Source organism: Trichomycterus rosablanca, chromosome 3 (assembly GCF_030014385.1).
Source record: "Trichomycterus rosablanca isolate fTriRos1 chromosome 3, fTriRos1.hap1, whole genome shotgun sequence".
In the NCBI taxonomy this organism is placed as follows: Eukaryota; Metazoa; Chordata; class Actinopteri; order Siluriformes; family Trichomycteridae; genus Trichomycterus; species Trichomycterus rosablanca.
Genome location: NC_085990.1, coordinates 53,611,187 through 53,627,979, shown reverse-complemented (window position 1 = coordinate 53,627,979; position 16,793 = coordinate 53,611,187). Strand labels below are relative to the sequence as shown.

The following is a 16,793-nucleotide window of genomic DNA, read 5'->3' as shown; positions in this document are numbered from 1 at the left end:
GATACATGCTAGTATTTAGATCGTGTAATATTATAAGGTTGTATTTGTATCAGTATTGATAATTTTTTATATTAAATAAATCACAATCACGTTTATACTGGTCATTTTACTTCTAATAACTGAGCATCAAAGAAACTCCTAAAAGTTATTATTATTATTATAAATAATAATAATAATAATCATAATAATATAACAAAATACAGATAATGATATAATACAAATAATTATAATTATAATAATATAATGATAAAAATAATAATCGTAATATTATAACAAAATACAGATAATAAAAATAGCAATAATAATAATAAAATAACAAATCAGTAATAATATTAAAAATAAAAAAATAATAACAAAATATGGTTAATAATATACTACTACTACTACTAATAATAATAATAATTCTAATAATAATAATTTTAATAGTAATAATAATCATAACAATATAATAATAATAAATTTTATAATTATAGTTATAAATGAGATAATTATAATAATTAAAAATGTAATAAAATATGGTTAATAATATATTATTATTAATAATAGTAATAATACTAATATTACTAATAATTAAATCATGATAATAATAATATAATATTTATGTCACGAAAAAGTTTCTGTGCTCCTGGAGAGTGCCTATGTGCCACTCTCAGTCTCCAGCCAACGCCCCTTTTTTGATTGGTCTCCAGCTAATTACCCACAGCTTAAGAGGACTGGTTGGATTTTCACTTTGCGCCATTAGCTCCTGTTAGCTCCTGTTAGCTCCTGTTAGCTCCTGTTAGCTCCTGTTAGCTCCCGTTAGCTCTCATTAGTTCCTGTTAGCCCCTGTTAGCCCCTGTTAGCTCATGTCTGCTTACTACTGTCTGTTTGTTACTGTTCATGCCTTGTTTAGTCTTGTTTCAGTTCTTCTTTAGCTTAGGGTTTAGGTTCACGTTTCATGTGTTTAGTTAGATTAGCATTGTTTATGTGTTTAGCTTAGCAGTGAGGTTAGCGGTTAGCTTAGCTTAGGTCATGTGTTTGTATGTCGTGTCTTGTGTAAAACCTTGTCTTGTGTATTACTAAAACCTCTTGTTTAAACATCTCTGCGTGTGTGTCCGCCCTCTCTTGTCCAGTCTAGCCCAGCTCGTTATTTATTTTTTTATTTATAAATCAGCAGTGCTTTACAGGACAGAAAATAGCTCAGATACAACGATTTAAATAAAGGAATAAAAGACAAGAATAAAATAAAAAGAAAAGCTTAATTTAAATTGAATGAATGAACGGACAGACGGACTGTAAATGTCACAGACGCCTCAGGATTTTATCCTTGTCCTGCTGTATGGTGTCGGTTTTGGAGACTCTTACCCACAAAATATAGAGAAGCAGGACTGTAACCTGTTCAGTTTCATGAATTTGTGTAACGACGGGGGATGTAACCCCTTCCTCAGACTTTTTGTAAGACCCTGTACTATCTCTAATAATCTGTATAAGGTCCAGCTCCATACTGGAGGAGAACCGTCTCCCTGTAGGAGGAAAATCTGACTCCATGCTGGAGGAGAACCGCTAGGACTTAAACCCTGGCCTTATCTCAGTGCTGATAAAGCTGATCTAGGGTTTATATTAACAGCTGAAAGGACGAGAATGAATTTTATGAGGATGTTTTCCTCTCATCAGGAGAGTTTTATCAGTGTGACGATCGTATGTGACGGGATGATTTCACGGTGCAGGTCACCTTCACATCCCGCTGTTAGCGGTGTTCGAAGAAAGCTGCTGTAGTGGCTAATTAATGTAGCGTTTCATCTCTTCTCTAGAATATAGCATAGCAGATAATCTGATCATCTGAGTAAAATAACGTTAGTCTTTACAGAAATAGAAATCAGTAATGGAGTTACTCTTCTACTGTTACTCCGGGATCTAACCCGCCCTGTATTTGTCCTGGAAAGATTTAATGCTCAGTATAACCTGAATATCAGTATTATACAGCTTGTGCATTAAATCCCCATAGTCATATTGCTACATGAGCGAGCAAAGCTGGAGTGAAAAGTACAGAGATAAGCAACATGTGTGTTAAGCTGTTGCAGGATGTTGTTAGCAGATAAGGAACAACAGTCAGCACAGAATGGAGGTTCCGAAGTCCTAGACCCGAGCTTCAGGGGAAGTTCTGAAACTGTAACGTGACTAGAGCAGTATGCAGGGAGGCCCACAGTCCTGTTCTTTGTTCCTATAGCTAATATACTGCCATCCAGTCAACTGTCATCTTTGTGTTTATACTCATTCGTTCCTGTTTTGGCAGATACTGGAACACAGACTGCACAGCGCCAGTCAGTCCTTACAGGTTACACCCAACAGCACCATACACAGTCTGCCACCCCTCACTCACCCGCCGCTGGTGGACCTGTGGGGCACGGGGCACATGGAAACCCACCAGGCGGAGGTGGGTGGGTACGCCGGCGTGGCCGCAACGGCCGAGGGAATGTTAACGGCTTGTTCGGAGGAAATGGGAACGGAATACTCGCCTCTGCTGGAAGCTCAGGAGGAGGTCAAGGTGAGAGCCTGAAATTAGGTCTCAAGTGGACCACTAATATTCAACCGTGAGGATTTTAATTAACGGGACCGGTACTGGCCTGTATGAACAGAGTCAGGTGTTAATAAGTTAATAAGATGAAAACTTGCCCTGGTGGTATGGTGGCTCGGTGGGTAGCACCAGGTGGAGCGATCCAGGTCCTTTTTTTCTATTTCATTTCTGCATTTTGTCTCCCAATTTAGTCATAGCTGGTTCCTCTTCCTCTGCTGGAGACCCTGATGGTGTATGAGGAGGGTATATTCTCCTGACACGCCCTCACTCCGACACCTGCCACTCCACCGACCCACTTCTTATTCGCCCGTACTTTGGTGGATTGGTGCATGGAGAGTCACACACTGATCTCCACGTTCCTCCTCTGGCTACTAACCAGGATCCTTACACAGCGTCCCTTACACAGACCCCGCCCACTTTTTAGTCCCATCTTTTGCTACCCAGCAGACTAGTGGACAATTGTGCCTGCTAGGGGCGCTCAGCCGAGCTCCGGTTTCCTCCCACAGTACAAAGACTTGCAGTCAGGTTAATTGGAGCAACCAGAAAGTGCCCTAGGTGAGATACCCTTGCCCTGTAATGGACTGGCTACCTGTCCGGGGTGTTTCCTACCTTTCGCCCGGTGAATTGTACCCACCCCGACCCCCAACAGGATGGTGGTAAAACAGACACTGAATAAATGAATAAATGAATGTTGCTGTTCTAAAGAAAGATTTGTTTGTCTGAACCCCACGCAGGTCAAAAACAAACATCATCTCTCTCTGGGCGAAGGTGTCCTGCAAAGCTCATACTAAGAGCACAACATGCAGTGCTGATGGATTGAAAAATAATCCCTGGGTAACAGCAAATTCTAGAAGGTGTTAACGTCTCTGTTCATGTGTCCATGTTAAAGGTCACTGGGATGTTCAGCGGTAATGTGGGATGTTGTTCTGTGGACAGATATAACCCGGGATGTGTTCGTTTTGCACAATTGATAGTGTTTCCTTACTGTTCCTCCAAAATATTTCCTGCAAATATTTCCTGCAATACTGCAATTTCCTTTGTGTTATCTTATCTTATATAGATCCAAATTCTTCTCATCAGATGTCATCTACATGTGGGTCTGTTAGGGTTACGGTCTGTTTCTAAAATTAGGGTTAAGGTCTGTTAGGGTCTGTTAGTGTTAGGGTCTGTCAGGGTTGGGGTCTGTTTGGGTTAGGATTGGTTAGGGTTATGGTCTGTCAGGGTTAGGGTCTGTTTCTAGGGCTAGGGTCTGTTTCTAAAATTAGGATTAAGGTCTGTTAGGGTCTGTTAGTGTTAGGGTCTGTCAGGGTTGGGGTCTGTTTGGGTTAGGATTGGTTAGGGTTATGGTCTGTCAGGGTTAGGGTCTGTTTCTAGGGTTAGGGTCTGTTTTTAGGGTTAGGGTATGTTAGGGTTAGGATTGGTTAGGGTTAGGGTCTGTTTCTAGGGTTAGGGTCTGTTTCTAGGGTTAGGGTCTGTCAGGGTTAGGGTCTGTTAGGGTTAGGGTCTGTCAGGGTTAGGGTCTGTTAGGGTCTGTTAGGGTTAGGGTCTGTTTCAAGGGTTAGGGTCTGTCAGGGTTAGGGTCTGTCAGGGTTAGGGTCTGTTAGGGTTAGGGTTGGTTAGGGTTAGGATTGGTTAGGGTTAGGGTCTGTCAGGGTTAGGGTCTGTTAGGATTAGGGTCTGTTAGGGTTGGTTAGGGTTAGGGTCTGTCAGGGTTAGGGTCTGTTAGGGTTGGGGTCTGTTAGGGTTAGGGTCTGTCAGGGTTAGGGTCTGTTAGGGTTGGTTAGGGTTAGGGTCTGTCAGGGTTAGGGTCTGTTAGGGTTAGGGTCTGTCAGGGTTAGGGTCTGTTAGGGTTGGTTAGGGTTAGGGTCTGTCAGGGTTAGGGTCTGTTAGGGTTAGGGTCTGTTAGGGTTAGGGTCTGTTAGGGTTGGTTAGGGTTAGGGTCTGTTAGGGTTGGTTAGGGTTAGGGTCTGTCAGGGTTAGGGTCTGTCAGGGTTAGGGTCTGTTAGGGTTAGGGTCTGTTAGGGTTGGTTAGGGTTAGGGTCTGTCAGGGTTAGGGTCTGTTAGGGTTAGGGTCTGTAAGGGTTAGGGTTGGTTAGGGTTAGGGTCTGTTAGGGTTAGGGTTGGTTAGGGTTAGGATTGGTTAGGGTTAGGGTCTGTCAGGGTTAGGGTCTGTAAGGGTTAGGGTTGGTTAGGGTTAGGGTCTGTTAGGGTTAGGGTCTGTTTCAAGGGTTAGGGTCTGTCAGGGTTAGGATCTGTTAGGGTTAGGGTTGGTTAGGGTTAGGATTGGTTAGGGTTAGGGTCTGTTTCTAGGGTTAGGGTCTGTTTTTAGGGTTAGGGTCTGTTTCTAGGGTTTGAATCTTTTAGGGTTAGGGTCTGTTTCTAGTGTTAGGGTCTGTTAGAGTGTGAGAAGAAGGGTTTGGAGGGAGAATCTACCCTCCTTCTACACCATCAGGGTCTCCAGCAGAGGAAGAGGAACTGGCTACGACTAAACTGTAGAACTGAATTAATAACTTAATCGCTGATCTGAGCTTCTGCTCTCCGTTCGGCGACGTGGTTAATACCTGGTGGAGGTTAGTCAGCAGTGTGATCAGGTTAGTCAAATCGGTGGGTTGGAAGTAAGAGAGCGGTCACCAGACCTGACCAGTGCTATTTTTTTATTTTTGGGAAGCTGTAAAGCATGGTGGAGGGTGAATCATGAACTGCTTATGGGCGGGTATGGAGAGTTCTCATCACATTACTGGTCTGGATTATAAATGTGTTGGATAATTTTTATGTATTGAAACAGATCACATGACACTTCAGAAGTATATTTTTAATTGTAGCTTTTTCTCTCCCGGCTCAGGAGGAAACCGTAACGTTACACACCGAATCAGAACCAGTGACTTTACTCCCGTCTCCGGCGCCACAGGGGGAGGAAGTGACCTCGACGGGACCGGGGATCAGTCCGGGACAGGGCCCCAGGGAGCCGCTCGCCGAGTGGAAACCTGCTGACGTCTCGCCCTGCGTTAGCGACGCGCCGGAGGAAAGAGAGGAGGAGCTGACCGCATCCTCGCCGGCAGGAGCCACGGCAACCAAATGAGCATCACGGACCCGTTCTGGCCGGCGTTTAAAAGCTTACGGATGGAACCCGCGACCGGATTTTTTTAAAAGAGACCTGGTACTCTCGAGGAGGACGCCTGGAGAGAGAGTGAGAGGCGATGAGCGCACCCTGAGGGATTCGGAGAGAGGAGTAAAGTACAGACAGATAAATAAACGGTCACGCACATGCATGCTGCTTACGTGGACGGTTCCCGTCGCTAAGAACGTCTAACACGTCTATACACGCCATGAACGGTATAGGAACGGTTTCTCATCACCGCGTCCTTTATACCTTGTAGATATCATGTTTGTAAGTGGAATTAATCCCACGCTTCCCAGTTCAAGGTCCATCCTTATAAAATCTACCACAAAATGCTAAAGAATTGACACACACCAGTTACCTGTGGCTGTGTATATGTTTATAACCTCTAATGAAGGCTAAATAACCAAGGTTTTCTCCTATTTTCTCCTAATTTAGTCATAGCCAGTTCCTCTCCCTCTGCTAGAGACCCTATTGGTGTACGAGGAGGGTATATTCTACTAACACACCCTCCCTCTGATGCACGACCCCTTCTTATTCACTCGTACTTCAGTGGATCGGCACGTGAGGTCGGTCTCGCACATGGAGAGTCACTCACCGACCTTCACGTTCCTCCACTTCTGTACAGGTGCCTCGGGCTACTAAGACCCCGCCCACTTTTTTTTAAATTATAGTCCTGTATTTTCCCACCCAGCAGACCAATCGTGCCCACTAGGGAGCGCCCAGCCGACCGGCAGCAGAGCTCAGATTCCACTTTGTCTTGAGCTGCACATTCTAGGAATGATTCCTGTGCAAGTCGCTAAAATCCCGCCACGCTCATCAATACATCATCGTGCGTCTTCCTCCGTGTTAACCTAGCGTGCATGCTAATCCGTCAGTCGACCATGGAGTCCAGTACAGCCCTGTATAGATCCTCCACTTTACACTTTGACCCCGGGCGCTAGTACAAACTCTGAGCGCTCCTGAAGTTTGGCTGAGTAAAGAACGAGGGGGTCTGGGTGGGACTACGTTTCCCAGAATGCACTGGTAAAATGTGGAGAACACAGACTGTACTTCCAAACTAAACAAACAGGAAAACACTGCATCTCTGATTTTGAGAATACAGGCTACATGGTCAAAAGTATGTGGACACCTGCACTGATCAGCCATAACATTGTTTCTACACTCACTGTCCATGTTATCAGCTCCACTTACCATATAGAAGCACTTTGTAGTTCTACAATTACTGACTGTAGTCCATCTGTTTCTCTACATGCTGTTCTTCATGGGTCAGGACCACCACAGAGCAGGTATTATTTAGGTGGTGGATCATTCTCAGCACTGCAGTGACACTGACATGGTGGTGGTGTGTTAGTGTGTGTTGTGCTGATATGAGTGGATCAGACACAGCAGCGCTGCTGGAGTTTTTAAACACCTCACTGTCCCTGCTGGACTAAGAATAGTCCACCAACCAAAAATATATCCGGCCAACAGCGCCCCGTGGGCAGCGTCCTGTGACCACTGATGAAGGTCTAGAAGATGACCGACTCAAACAGCAGCAATAGATGAGCGATCGTCTCTGACTTTACATCTACAAGGTGGAGGAACTAGGTAGGTGTGTCTAATAGAGTGGACAGTGAGTGTACACGGTATTTAAAAACTCCAGCACAACACACACTAACACACCAGCACCATGTCAGTGTCACTGCAGTGCTGAGAATGATCCACCACCTAAATAATACCTGCTCTGTGGTGGTCCTGTGGGGGTCCTGACCATTGAAGAACAGGGTGAAAGGGGGTAACAAAGCATGTAGAGAAACAGATGGACTACAGTCAGTAATTGTAGAACTACAAAGTGCTTCTATATGATAAAATGGACAGTGAGTGTAGAAATAAGGAGGTGGTTTTAATGTTATATATTATTTCTTTTATTATTAAAGACCCCGTAGTTGTGTATTTTTTTACTCCATCTGCCCCCCAACAAGAAGAGTTTGTTCTTGTTGTAGAGGAACTCCAGTGACCTGCACAGAACCTCGTGTCCACATACTTTTAGCCATATGACGTATTTATGATTTATTACCTTTGATCTTTTCCAGATTCATAACCTATAAGCTGTTATATTTTTATACTCCTGTATGTCCTGCGTTTAAATGTTCGTATTGTTTGCACACGTTTTGCGGAAGGAATCGTCACGGAGATGAATAAACGTACGTGATACTGGAGTGAAACGGAACGTTTTGGAGGACGTCTTGACATGGAACATGTGCTCATTAAGGTACGCAGGGGATGAAGAAGATCTCACAAAGAACTCAGGCTAATCCGAGTGGAGTCGGCGTCTTCCTGTTCGTTATGGTTACTGCGTACGGTGGTAGCCATGGCTGCACAAACCTCTGTGTGTGTGTGTGTGTGTGTGTGTGATGTGCTTAGCTGATGAACGGAAGCAGTTACAGAAACTGAATCTAATACTTGGAAAGATGTGCACCATGCAGTGATGGATTATTTATGCAATATGTGAAAGCTCATGTTTTTGGGCGTGGTCCCTACAAAATGTGAGGTTGCAAGGCTTGGCATTGCACATGTTGATTTTAGGATTGTGGGCGGTGAAAATCTCACTACATGGTTCAACACGTAGCTGATCATTCTTTATTTTTATTTGCGATGCCTCCTGCTGGATGGTACGGAGCCGCTTAGGGGGTCACTAACAAAAAATAATATGTGAGGAGCGTAATCTGTACCCACGGTTTAGTGATCCGTACCCACGGTTTAGTAATCCGTACCCACGGTTTAGTAATCCGTACAGTAATCTGTACCCACGGTTTAGTGATCCGTACCCACGGTTTAGTAATCCGTACCCACGGTTTAGTAATCCGTACAGTAATCTGTACCCACGGTTTAGTAATCCGTACCCACGGTTTAGTAATCCGTACAGTAATCTGTACCCACGGTTTAGTGATCCGTACCCACGGTTTAGTAATCCGTACCCACGGTTTAGTAATCCGTACCCACGGTTTAGTAATCCGTACCCACGGTTTAGTAATCCGTACGCACGGTTTAGTAATCCGTACCCACGGTTAAGTAATCCGTACCCTCGGTTTAGTAATCCGTACCCTCGGTTTAGTAATCCGTACCCTCGGTTTAGTAATCCGTATCTACGGTTAAGTAATCCGTACGCACGGTTTAGTAATCCGTACGCACGGTTTAGTAATCCGTACGCACGGTTTAGTAATCCGTACGCACGGTTTAGTAATCCGTACGCACGGTTTAGTAATCCGTACGCACGGTTTAGTAATCCGTACCCTCGGTTAAGTAATCCGTACCCACGGTTTAGTAATCCGTACAGTAATCCGTACCCACGGTTTAGTAATCTGTACAGTAATCCGTACCCACGGTTTAGTAATCCGTACCCTCGGTTTAGTAATCCGTACCCTCGGTTTAGTAATCCGTACCCTCGGTTTAGTAATCCGTACCCTCGGTTTAGTAATCCGTACCCACGGTTTAGTAATCCGTACCCACGGTTTAGTAATCCGTACCCACGGTTTAGTAATCCGTACCCACGGTTAAGTAATCCGTACCCACGGTTTAGTAATCCGTACCCACGGTTTAGTAATCCGTACCCACGGTTTAGTAATCCGTACGCACGGTTTAGTAATCCGTACGCACGGTTTAGTAATCCGTACGCACGGTTTAGTAATCCGTACCCACGGTTAAGTAATCCGTACCCTCGGTTTAGTAATCCGTACCCACGGTTAAGTAATCCGTATCTACGGTTAAGTAATCCGTACGCACGGTTTAGTAATCCGTACGCACGGTTTAGTAATCCGTACCCACGGTTTAGTAATCCGTACCCTCGGTTTAGTAATCCGTACCCACGGTTTAGTAATCCGTATCTACGGTTAAGTGATCCGTACCCTCGGTTTAGTGATCCGTACCCACATTTTAGTGATCCGTACCCTCGGTTTAGTGATCCGTACCCTCGGTTTAGTGATCCGTACCCTCGGTTTAGTGATCCGTACCCACGGTTTAGTGATCCGTACCCTCGGTTTAGTAATCCGTACCCTCGGTTTAGTAATCCGTACCCTCGGTTTAGTAATCCGTACCCACGGTTTAGTAATCCGCACCCTCGGTTTGGTAATCCGTACCCTCGGTTTAGTAATCCGTACCCACGGTTTAGTAATCCGTACCCACGGTTTAGTAATCCGTACCCTCGGTTTAGTAATCCGTACCCTCGGTTTAGTAATCCGTACCCACGGTTTAGTAATCCGTACCCTCGGTTTAGTAATCCGTACCCTCGGTTTAGTAATCCGTACCCACGGTTTAGTAATCTGTACGGATTACTAAACAGCTGGTACAGATTTTGCTCTTCACATATTTTTTCTGTTAGTGACCCCTGATGGGCTCTGTAGGATTGTCAGGTTGTTGATTGTTTCACTGTTTACTAAACAGGGCGTGTTGGTGGCTGGTGGGGTGGCACTGTTCGATAACGCCAACCTGACAGGCTATGAGAAATGCATGGCTGTATGATCCAAAGTGGATAATTAATGGGTTGCTGAGATGCAGATGATGGTTCAGTGACTCTAAATTTACTCTGGGTGCGATTTTTTTGTGTCAATCTCTTAATATGACTAATCAAAGCCACCCACCACACACAGCAGGTCACATTCTGTTAACTAAATAAGTGATGTCACTTCCTGTTCGATGTGTACTCGCTTTATACCGCATGTATGATGGGTAAGATGGACGAGTACGTTAAAAACACTGGATGATATTGTTGCTTTTGTATGATTTTGTATGATTATGATTTCTGCTGTTATATTTTAATGCTGTATAATTCATGTTGGCACGACTGTAAACGTTTCACATCATCAATCATCTCTGTCCATGATTTTAAAATGACATGAAGGTCTTGACGTTCGTAAGTGACGAACACGTGAACCAAACAGGCCGAAGTAACCTTACTGGACTGATCTGAATACGTGTAAATGAAACGCCTATATATCTATGCATGCTTGTCCCAAGGGTCTAATAACACGGTTCTTCCAACGTGCTTTCGGCTCTCTCTCTCCCCGACCCCGACCCCACCGTCCGGCTCTCTCTCCCCCCGTGATCCCTGCACGAAACGAACCCTCCCGAAACCTGAAACGTCCCCGACATAGACCCACGTCCCGATGTCTTTCACCCTCCCAGAATAAGAATAACCAAGAACCAACCAATAAACAAAACCAAGAAAATGAAATCCTTCTGTGTTGTATTTTTTTTTTTTAGTGGTGAGAGGTTTTTCCAACAAACATGAATGACGTTATACCAGGGATCTTCAAAAAGTTTCCGCACTTTGTTCACACTACACAACTGATCTGTGATCGGAGGTCAGACAGTACACCATCTACCACCAGGAGGAATCTCAGGAGAGTCTGTCCGGTCTCACAAACTACGTTTAGTCATGAAAACACGCGAGAAGTGACAAGGGGTTAAATGATAGAACGTCCAAAAATGCACGTCAGCAATAAGCGAGAGGCCAGTGATAGCTCAGTGGTTAAGGTACTGGACTAGTAAACAAAAGGTTGCCGGTTGAAGCCCCGCCACCACCAAGTTGCCACTGTTGGGTCCCTGAGAGAGGCCCTTAACCCTCAATTGCTCATTGTGTTCCGCTCACTGTGTAAGTCGCTTTGGATAAAAGCGTCTGCTAAATGCTGAAAATGTAAATGAAAATGTAGATCAAAGTTGTTTGTGCTACAACCAGCAGGGGGTGTCTGTTCTGTTCTGTAGTGAGTTGGAGGTTAATAAATATTGTTTGCAATGCAGCATGGGTATTGTGGATAAGTCACAAATACTGTAAAGCTTGTGTGTGCTGATGTATTCTAATATAAACTATATTACGCCCCTGTTCTATGTTTTTACACTTTTCTCACCCCGTATCTCGCGTTCTCATTGGCTGTGGTTCGACACAGCACTCGCTGCCAGTCACCGACTGGTCCAGATATTTAACATGCTAAATACTGTACGTTTCTTGAGCCACTCAGATCGAGTCGTTGAACGGTTCACACATAACGATCGAGAGCCGAGTTGCTCCCGAGCTGCCACACCTAGTTTTTGGTTAAGCTTGTAGCCACTGATGCGCCACTGCTTTCACATCATCATCACATGAAAATCTTCTTCCCCTTAAAGCTTCTTTGAGCGTCCAAAAAGGTGGAAATCAGATGGAGCTAAATCCGGACCATAAGCGTCTCTCAGTCTCTCAGACACGACCGATTACTCCTCCTCCTCCTCCCACCCTCACCGCTTATAACCACAATATACAAGTGAGGAAACTTTTTGAAGATCCCTCGTAGGATGTCGCTGATTGATAAATAACGATCATTTATGATGATCTGAAGAACTAAACAACAGCCCGTCTGTGAGCTGCGGTCATTACCAAAAAACAATCCATGTAAATAAAGCAAAAGTCACATTTGAGGACATCAGTAATTCCTTAATAATAATTCTACTCTACAATTAAATTAGCTAATAAAGGTAATAACAGTGATGAAGTTCAGTGTTTCCATTGATTATCTGCGTTGTGATTAGTTAAGAGTCTCAGACGAGCCATTGATACCAAACTAAGCCGACCGCCCAAACGAGGCAGGTCACGTCCTCCTGACCAGAGAAGTCAACAGAGCAGGGGGGCCCAATATGTCGACTGATGGCACAGTGCACGCTGGTAGATCGCGCCTCATTCAAACAGGTCGACGTGATCGACATGAAACGTGGTCACTGTTTCTTTAATTAGCGGTTTGTTCCCATATCTACACCTCAGCCCACCTAAAGCACTGCTAATCTAGAAGGTTTTCATTCATCAGTAGCCAGTTTGCACCATTTTTGCATTTCTGCTTCTGTAACCTGCACTGTTTGTGATGACGAGTGAGCAACCGAGCACAAAGAAACCAAACATGCTTCAATTCAGGCGAGAACGCTGCAGAGACGCTGTTTCATTCATACGCGGAAGAAGCTGACGGAGGAATTCTAACCCTCAAGCTGACGCCTCTGCTGGACAGTTTTGGAACTTGCTGGCTGTGGAAAAATGTGCCACATATTTCACAGCATTTTTGGATCGACCTACTCGTGTGAATCAGCTTTTCAACATGAGAATAATGAAGTGTAAATATCCGTCCACTCTTACTGATGAACACTTGGAAGCTGCTTGAGAATCAGTATCAGCAGATACAGTCCGGATACATAAACCTGACCAACACCATTCAGTGTAAATCATCAGAATAAGGTCAGTGTGATTTCACTCGCTGTTCTGTAAAGCTGAACATCAATACAGAAACTAAAGCGCATTTAATAATAATAATGCCAACCTTAAAAAGTAGATCTCGATGACCTGTCGACTGAAATAGTAGATCTCAAGCCACAAAAGTGTGGACACCCCTGAATTAGAGTAACGTACATTATCGAAAATAGACAAACACATAAGAAACAAACACATAAACCAAGACATGATTGTGTATTTTGGAAGTAATACTACATACAGTACACTAAACGACAGCCCGTCTGTGAGCTGCGGTCATTACCAAAAAACAATCCATATAAATAAAGCAAGAGTCACATTTGAGGACATCAGTAATTCCTTAATAATAATTCTACTCTACAATTAAATTAGAATTATTATACATTAAGTTAAGAATAATTCTGAGCTTTTTATATATAAAATGATACAGACATTTAGCTAATAAAGGTAATAACAGTGATGAAGTTCAGACAGACAGACAGACAGACAGTAAGTGAGTGGACGTTATCCTGAGACAGCGTGAGAGAGGAGAATCGAGTGTAGAACACAGTACACGTGGAACAGCGTCCCGGACCCTAGGAGGAATCCTGGAAGATAAACCCGACAGTCCTAGACCTCGTCGTCGTCGCTCTCCTTCTCCCCACTGGGCGGAGAATGGAGGGACGTCAGGGGTATGGAGGGGGTACAAGGGGTGTCCGATAAGGGTGGCTGTTCCTGAGCGGGACCGTCTGGCTCTTCGTCGTCGCCCTCGATGCCGAACTTGCACCCCGTTTCCTCAGGCTGGTGGGAAGCGGGCACGGCGTCGTCCTCGTCTTTCTCTTCGTTGTGTCCGTCCTCCTTCCACAGCTCTTTGTCTCGGGTGGGAGACGAGGGGGCCGAGGGCGAGTGCTGGGGCTCCTTGGCTTTACGGTTGGCGTCCCTGAAGCTGGCCAGAGGAGGGCGCAGTCGCACGCCGCTGCGGGTCGAGCCCTCGATAGCCTTTTGAAGCTGGGGGGGGGGGGGGCAGACACACACACGCTATAAAGAGTCACATCTACGTTTTACTCAGAGCTTCAAACCAGAACAAACTCAATTATTCATCAAACTGAGTCTGTACAGAAGAGCAACTGAGTTTATATTATTACTGATGAAGCAGGATCGCTTTGTGCCTCCTGTCTGTCTGTCTATAATCTGTCTGTCTGTCTATAATATGTCTGTCTGTCTATAATCTGTCTATCTATAATCTGTCTGTCTGTCTATAATCTGTCTGTCTATCTATAATCTGTCTATCTATAATCTGTCTATCTATAATCTGTCTGTCTATAATCTGTCTATCTATAATCTGTCTGTCTGTCTATAATCTGTCTGTCTATAATCTGTCTATCTATAATGTCTATCTATAATCTGTCGATCTATCTATAATCTGTCTGTCTATAATCTGTCTATCTATAATCTGTCGATCTATCTATAATCTGTCTATCTATAATCTGTCTGTCTATCTGTCTGTCTGTCTATCTATAATCTGTCTGTCTGTCTATCTATAATCTATTTATCTATCTTTCTATCTATCTGTCTGTCTGTCTGTCTATCTATCTATAATCTGTCTGTCTGTCTATCTATAATCTATCTATAATCTATCGATCCATAATCTGTCTGTCTATCTGTCTGTCTGTCTGTCTATCTATCTGTCTATCTCTCTGTCTGTCTATCTATCTATCTGTCTGTATATCTCTTTGTCTGTCTGTCTGTCTATCTATCTATTTATCTATCTACAGTGCCTTGCAAAAGTATTCAGCCCCCTTGAACTTTTCAACCTTTTGCCACATTTCAGGCTTCAAACATAACGATATGAAATTGTAATTTTTTGTGAAGAATCAACAACAAGTGGGACACAATCATGAAGTGGAACGAAATTTATTGGATATTTTAAACTTTTTTTTAGAAATAAAAAACGGAAAAGTGGGGCGTGCAATATTATTCGGCCCCCTTGCGTTAATACTTTGTAGCGCCACCTTTTGCTGCGATTACAGCTGCAAGTCGCTTGGGGTATGTCTCTATCAGTTTTGCACATCGAGAGACAGAAATTTTTGCCCATTCTTCCTTGCAAAACAGCTCGAGCTCAGTGAGGTTGGATGGAGAGCGTTTGTGAACAGCAGTTTTCAGCTCTTTCCACAGATTCTCGATGGGATTCAGGTCTGGACTTTGACTTGGCCATTTTAACACCTGGATACGTTTATTTGTGAACCATTCCATTGTAGATTTTGCTTTATGTTTTGGATCATTGTCTTGTTGGAAGATAAATCACCGTCCCAGTCTCAGGTCTTTTGCAGACTGCAACAGGTTTTCTTCCAGAATGGTCCTGTATTTGGCTCCATCCATCTTCCCATCAATTTTAACCATCTTCCCTGTCCCTGCTGAAGAAAAGCAGACCCAAACCATGATGCTGCCACCACCATGTTTGACAGTGGGGATGGTGTGTTCAGGGTGATGAGCTGTGTTGCTTTTACGCCAAACATAACGTTTTGCATTGTGGCCAAAAAGTTCGATTTTGGTTTCATCTGACCAGAGCACCTTCTTCCACATGCTTGGTGTGTCTCCCAGGTGACTTTTTATAGATATCTTTGAGAAATGGCTTTCTTCTTGCCACTCTTCCATAAAGGCCAGATTTGTGCAGTGTACGACTGATTGTGTCCTATGGACAGAGTCTCCCACCTCAGCTGTAGATCTCTGCAGTTCATTCAGAGTGATCATGGGCCTCTTGGCTGCATCTCTGATCAGTCTTCTCCTTGTTTGAGCTGAAAGTTTAGAGGGACGGCCGGGTCTTGGTAGATTTGCAGTGGTCTGATACTCCTTCCATTTCAATATGATCGCTTGCACAGTGCTCCTTGAGATGTTTAAAGCTTGGGAAATCTTTTTGTATCCAAATCCGGCTTTAAACTTCTCCACAACAGTATCTCGGACCTGCCTGGTGTGTTCCTTGGTCTTCATGATGCTCTCTGCGCTTTAAACAGAACTCTGAGACTGTCACAGAGCAGGTGCATTTATACGGAGACTTGATTACACACAGGTGGATTCTATTTATCACCATCAGTCATTTAGGTCAACATTGGATCATTCAGAGATCCTCACTGAACTTCTGGAGTGAGTTTGCTGCACTGAAAGTAAAGGGGCTGAATAATATTGCACGCCCCACTTTTTAGTTTTTTATTTCTAAAAAAAGTTTAAAATATCCAATAAATTTCGTTCTACTTCACGATTGTGTCCCACTTGTTGTTGATTCTTCACAAAAAATTACAATTTCATATCGTTATGTTTGAAGCCTGAAATGTGGCAAAAGGTTGAAAAGTTCAAGGGGGCTGAATACTTTTGCAAGGCACTGTATCTATAATCTATTTGTCTGTCTGTCTGTCTGTCTATCTCTTTGTCTGTCTATCTATCTATCTATCTGTCTGTCTGTCTGTCTGTCTGTCTGTCTGTCTGTCTGTCTGTCTGTTTGTCTGTCTGTCTAAAAGCTACACTCTTGCCTTTAGCTTTTAAACGTGTCCCAAATGTGACTGTATCCCTTGTTAAATCAGTAATGCCATACACAATTCCACAATCCTGATATGTAAGTATTGTTAAATGGATCATTTACAGTATACAGCGGTACCTTGTAACTCGACGTACTCTAAACTCGAAATCCTAGAAACTCAACACCCTTCATGGACGTTTTGTTCAGCGCTCGGCTTGAGCAGTAAAACATTATCAGCGTGTGAATCTGAGCTGAATCTGCATCAGTGTGGAATAAGCATCAGATCCAGTGTTACAGCTCCACATGTATCTGTGTTTATCTGGATTCTCCTCCCTGTTTCACTTTTAAACTTGTGTTACAGCTCCAGCTTCTGAGAAATGGTGAGAAT

At 43.8% G+C, this 16,793-nt stretch overlaps 2 protein-coding genes across 3 annotated transcripts in view; one reads left to right on the top strand and one right to left on the bottom strand.

The window, feature by feature from the left end:
• Nucleotides 1-6,868, top strand: part of fam131bb (family with sequence similarity 131 member Bb) — a 39,574-nt gene extending 32,706 nt beyond the window's left edge. For both annotated transcript variants that reach the window (XM_062991476.1, XM_062991475.1), the window contains 2 exons: nt 2,273-2,524; nt 5,397-6,868. In XM_062991476.1, the coding sequence (XP_062847546.1) occupies nt 2,273-2,524; nt 5,397-5,633 (489 nt within the window). In that variant the 3' untranslated portion in view covers nt 5,634-6,868. The remainder of the gene's footprint in view (nt 1-2,272; nt 2,525-5,396) is intronic.
• A 6,246-nt stretch (nt 6,869-13,114) lies between these two features.
• The window catches only part of clcn1b (chloride channel, voltage-sensitive 1b), a 36,775-nt gene continuing 33,096 nt past the window's right edge, over nt 13,115-16,793 (bottom strand). The window contains exon 22 of the mRNA XM_062991477.1: nt 13,115-13,902. Coding sequence (XP_062847547.1) covers nt 13,525-13,902 — 378 coding nt within the window. The 3' untranslated portion in view covers nt 13,115-13,524. The remainder of the gene's footprint in view (nt 13,903-16,793) is intronic.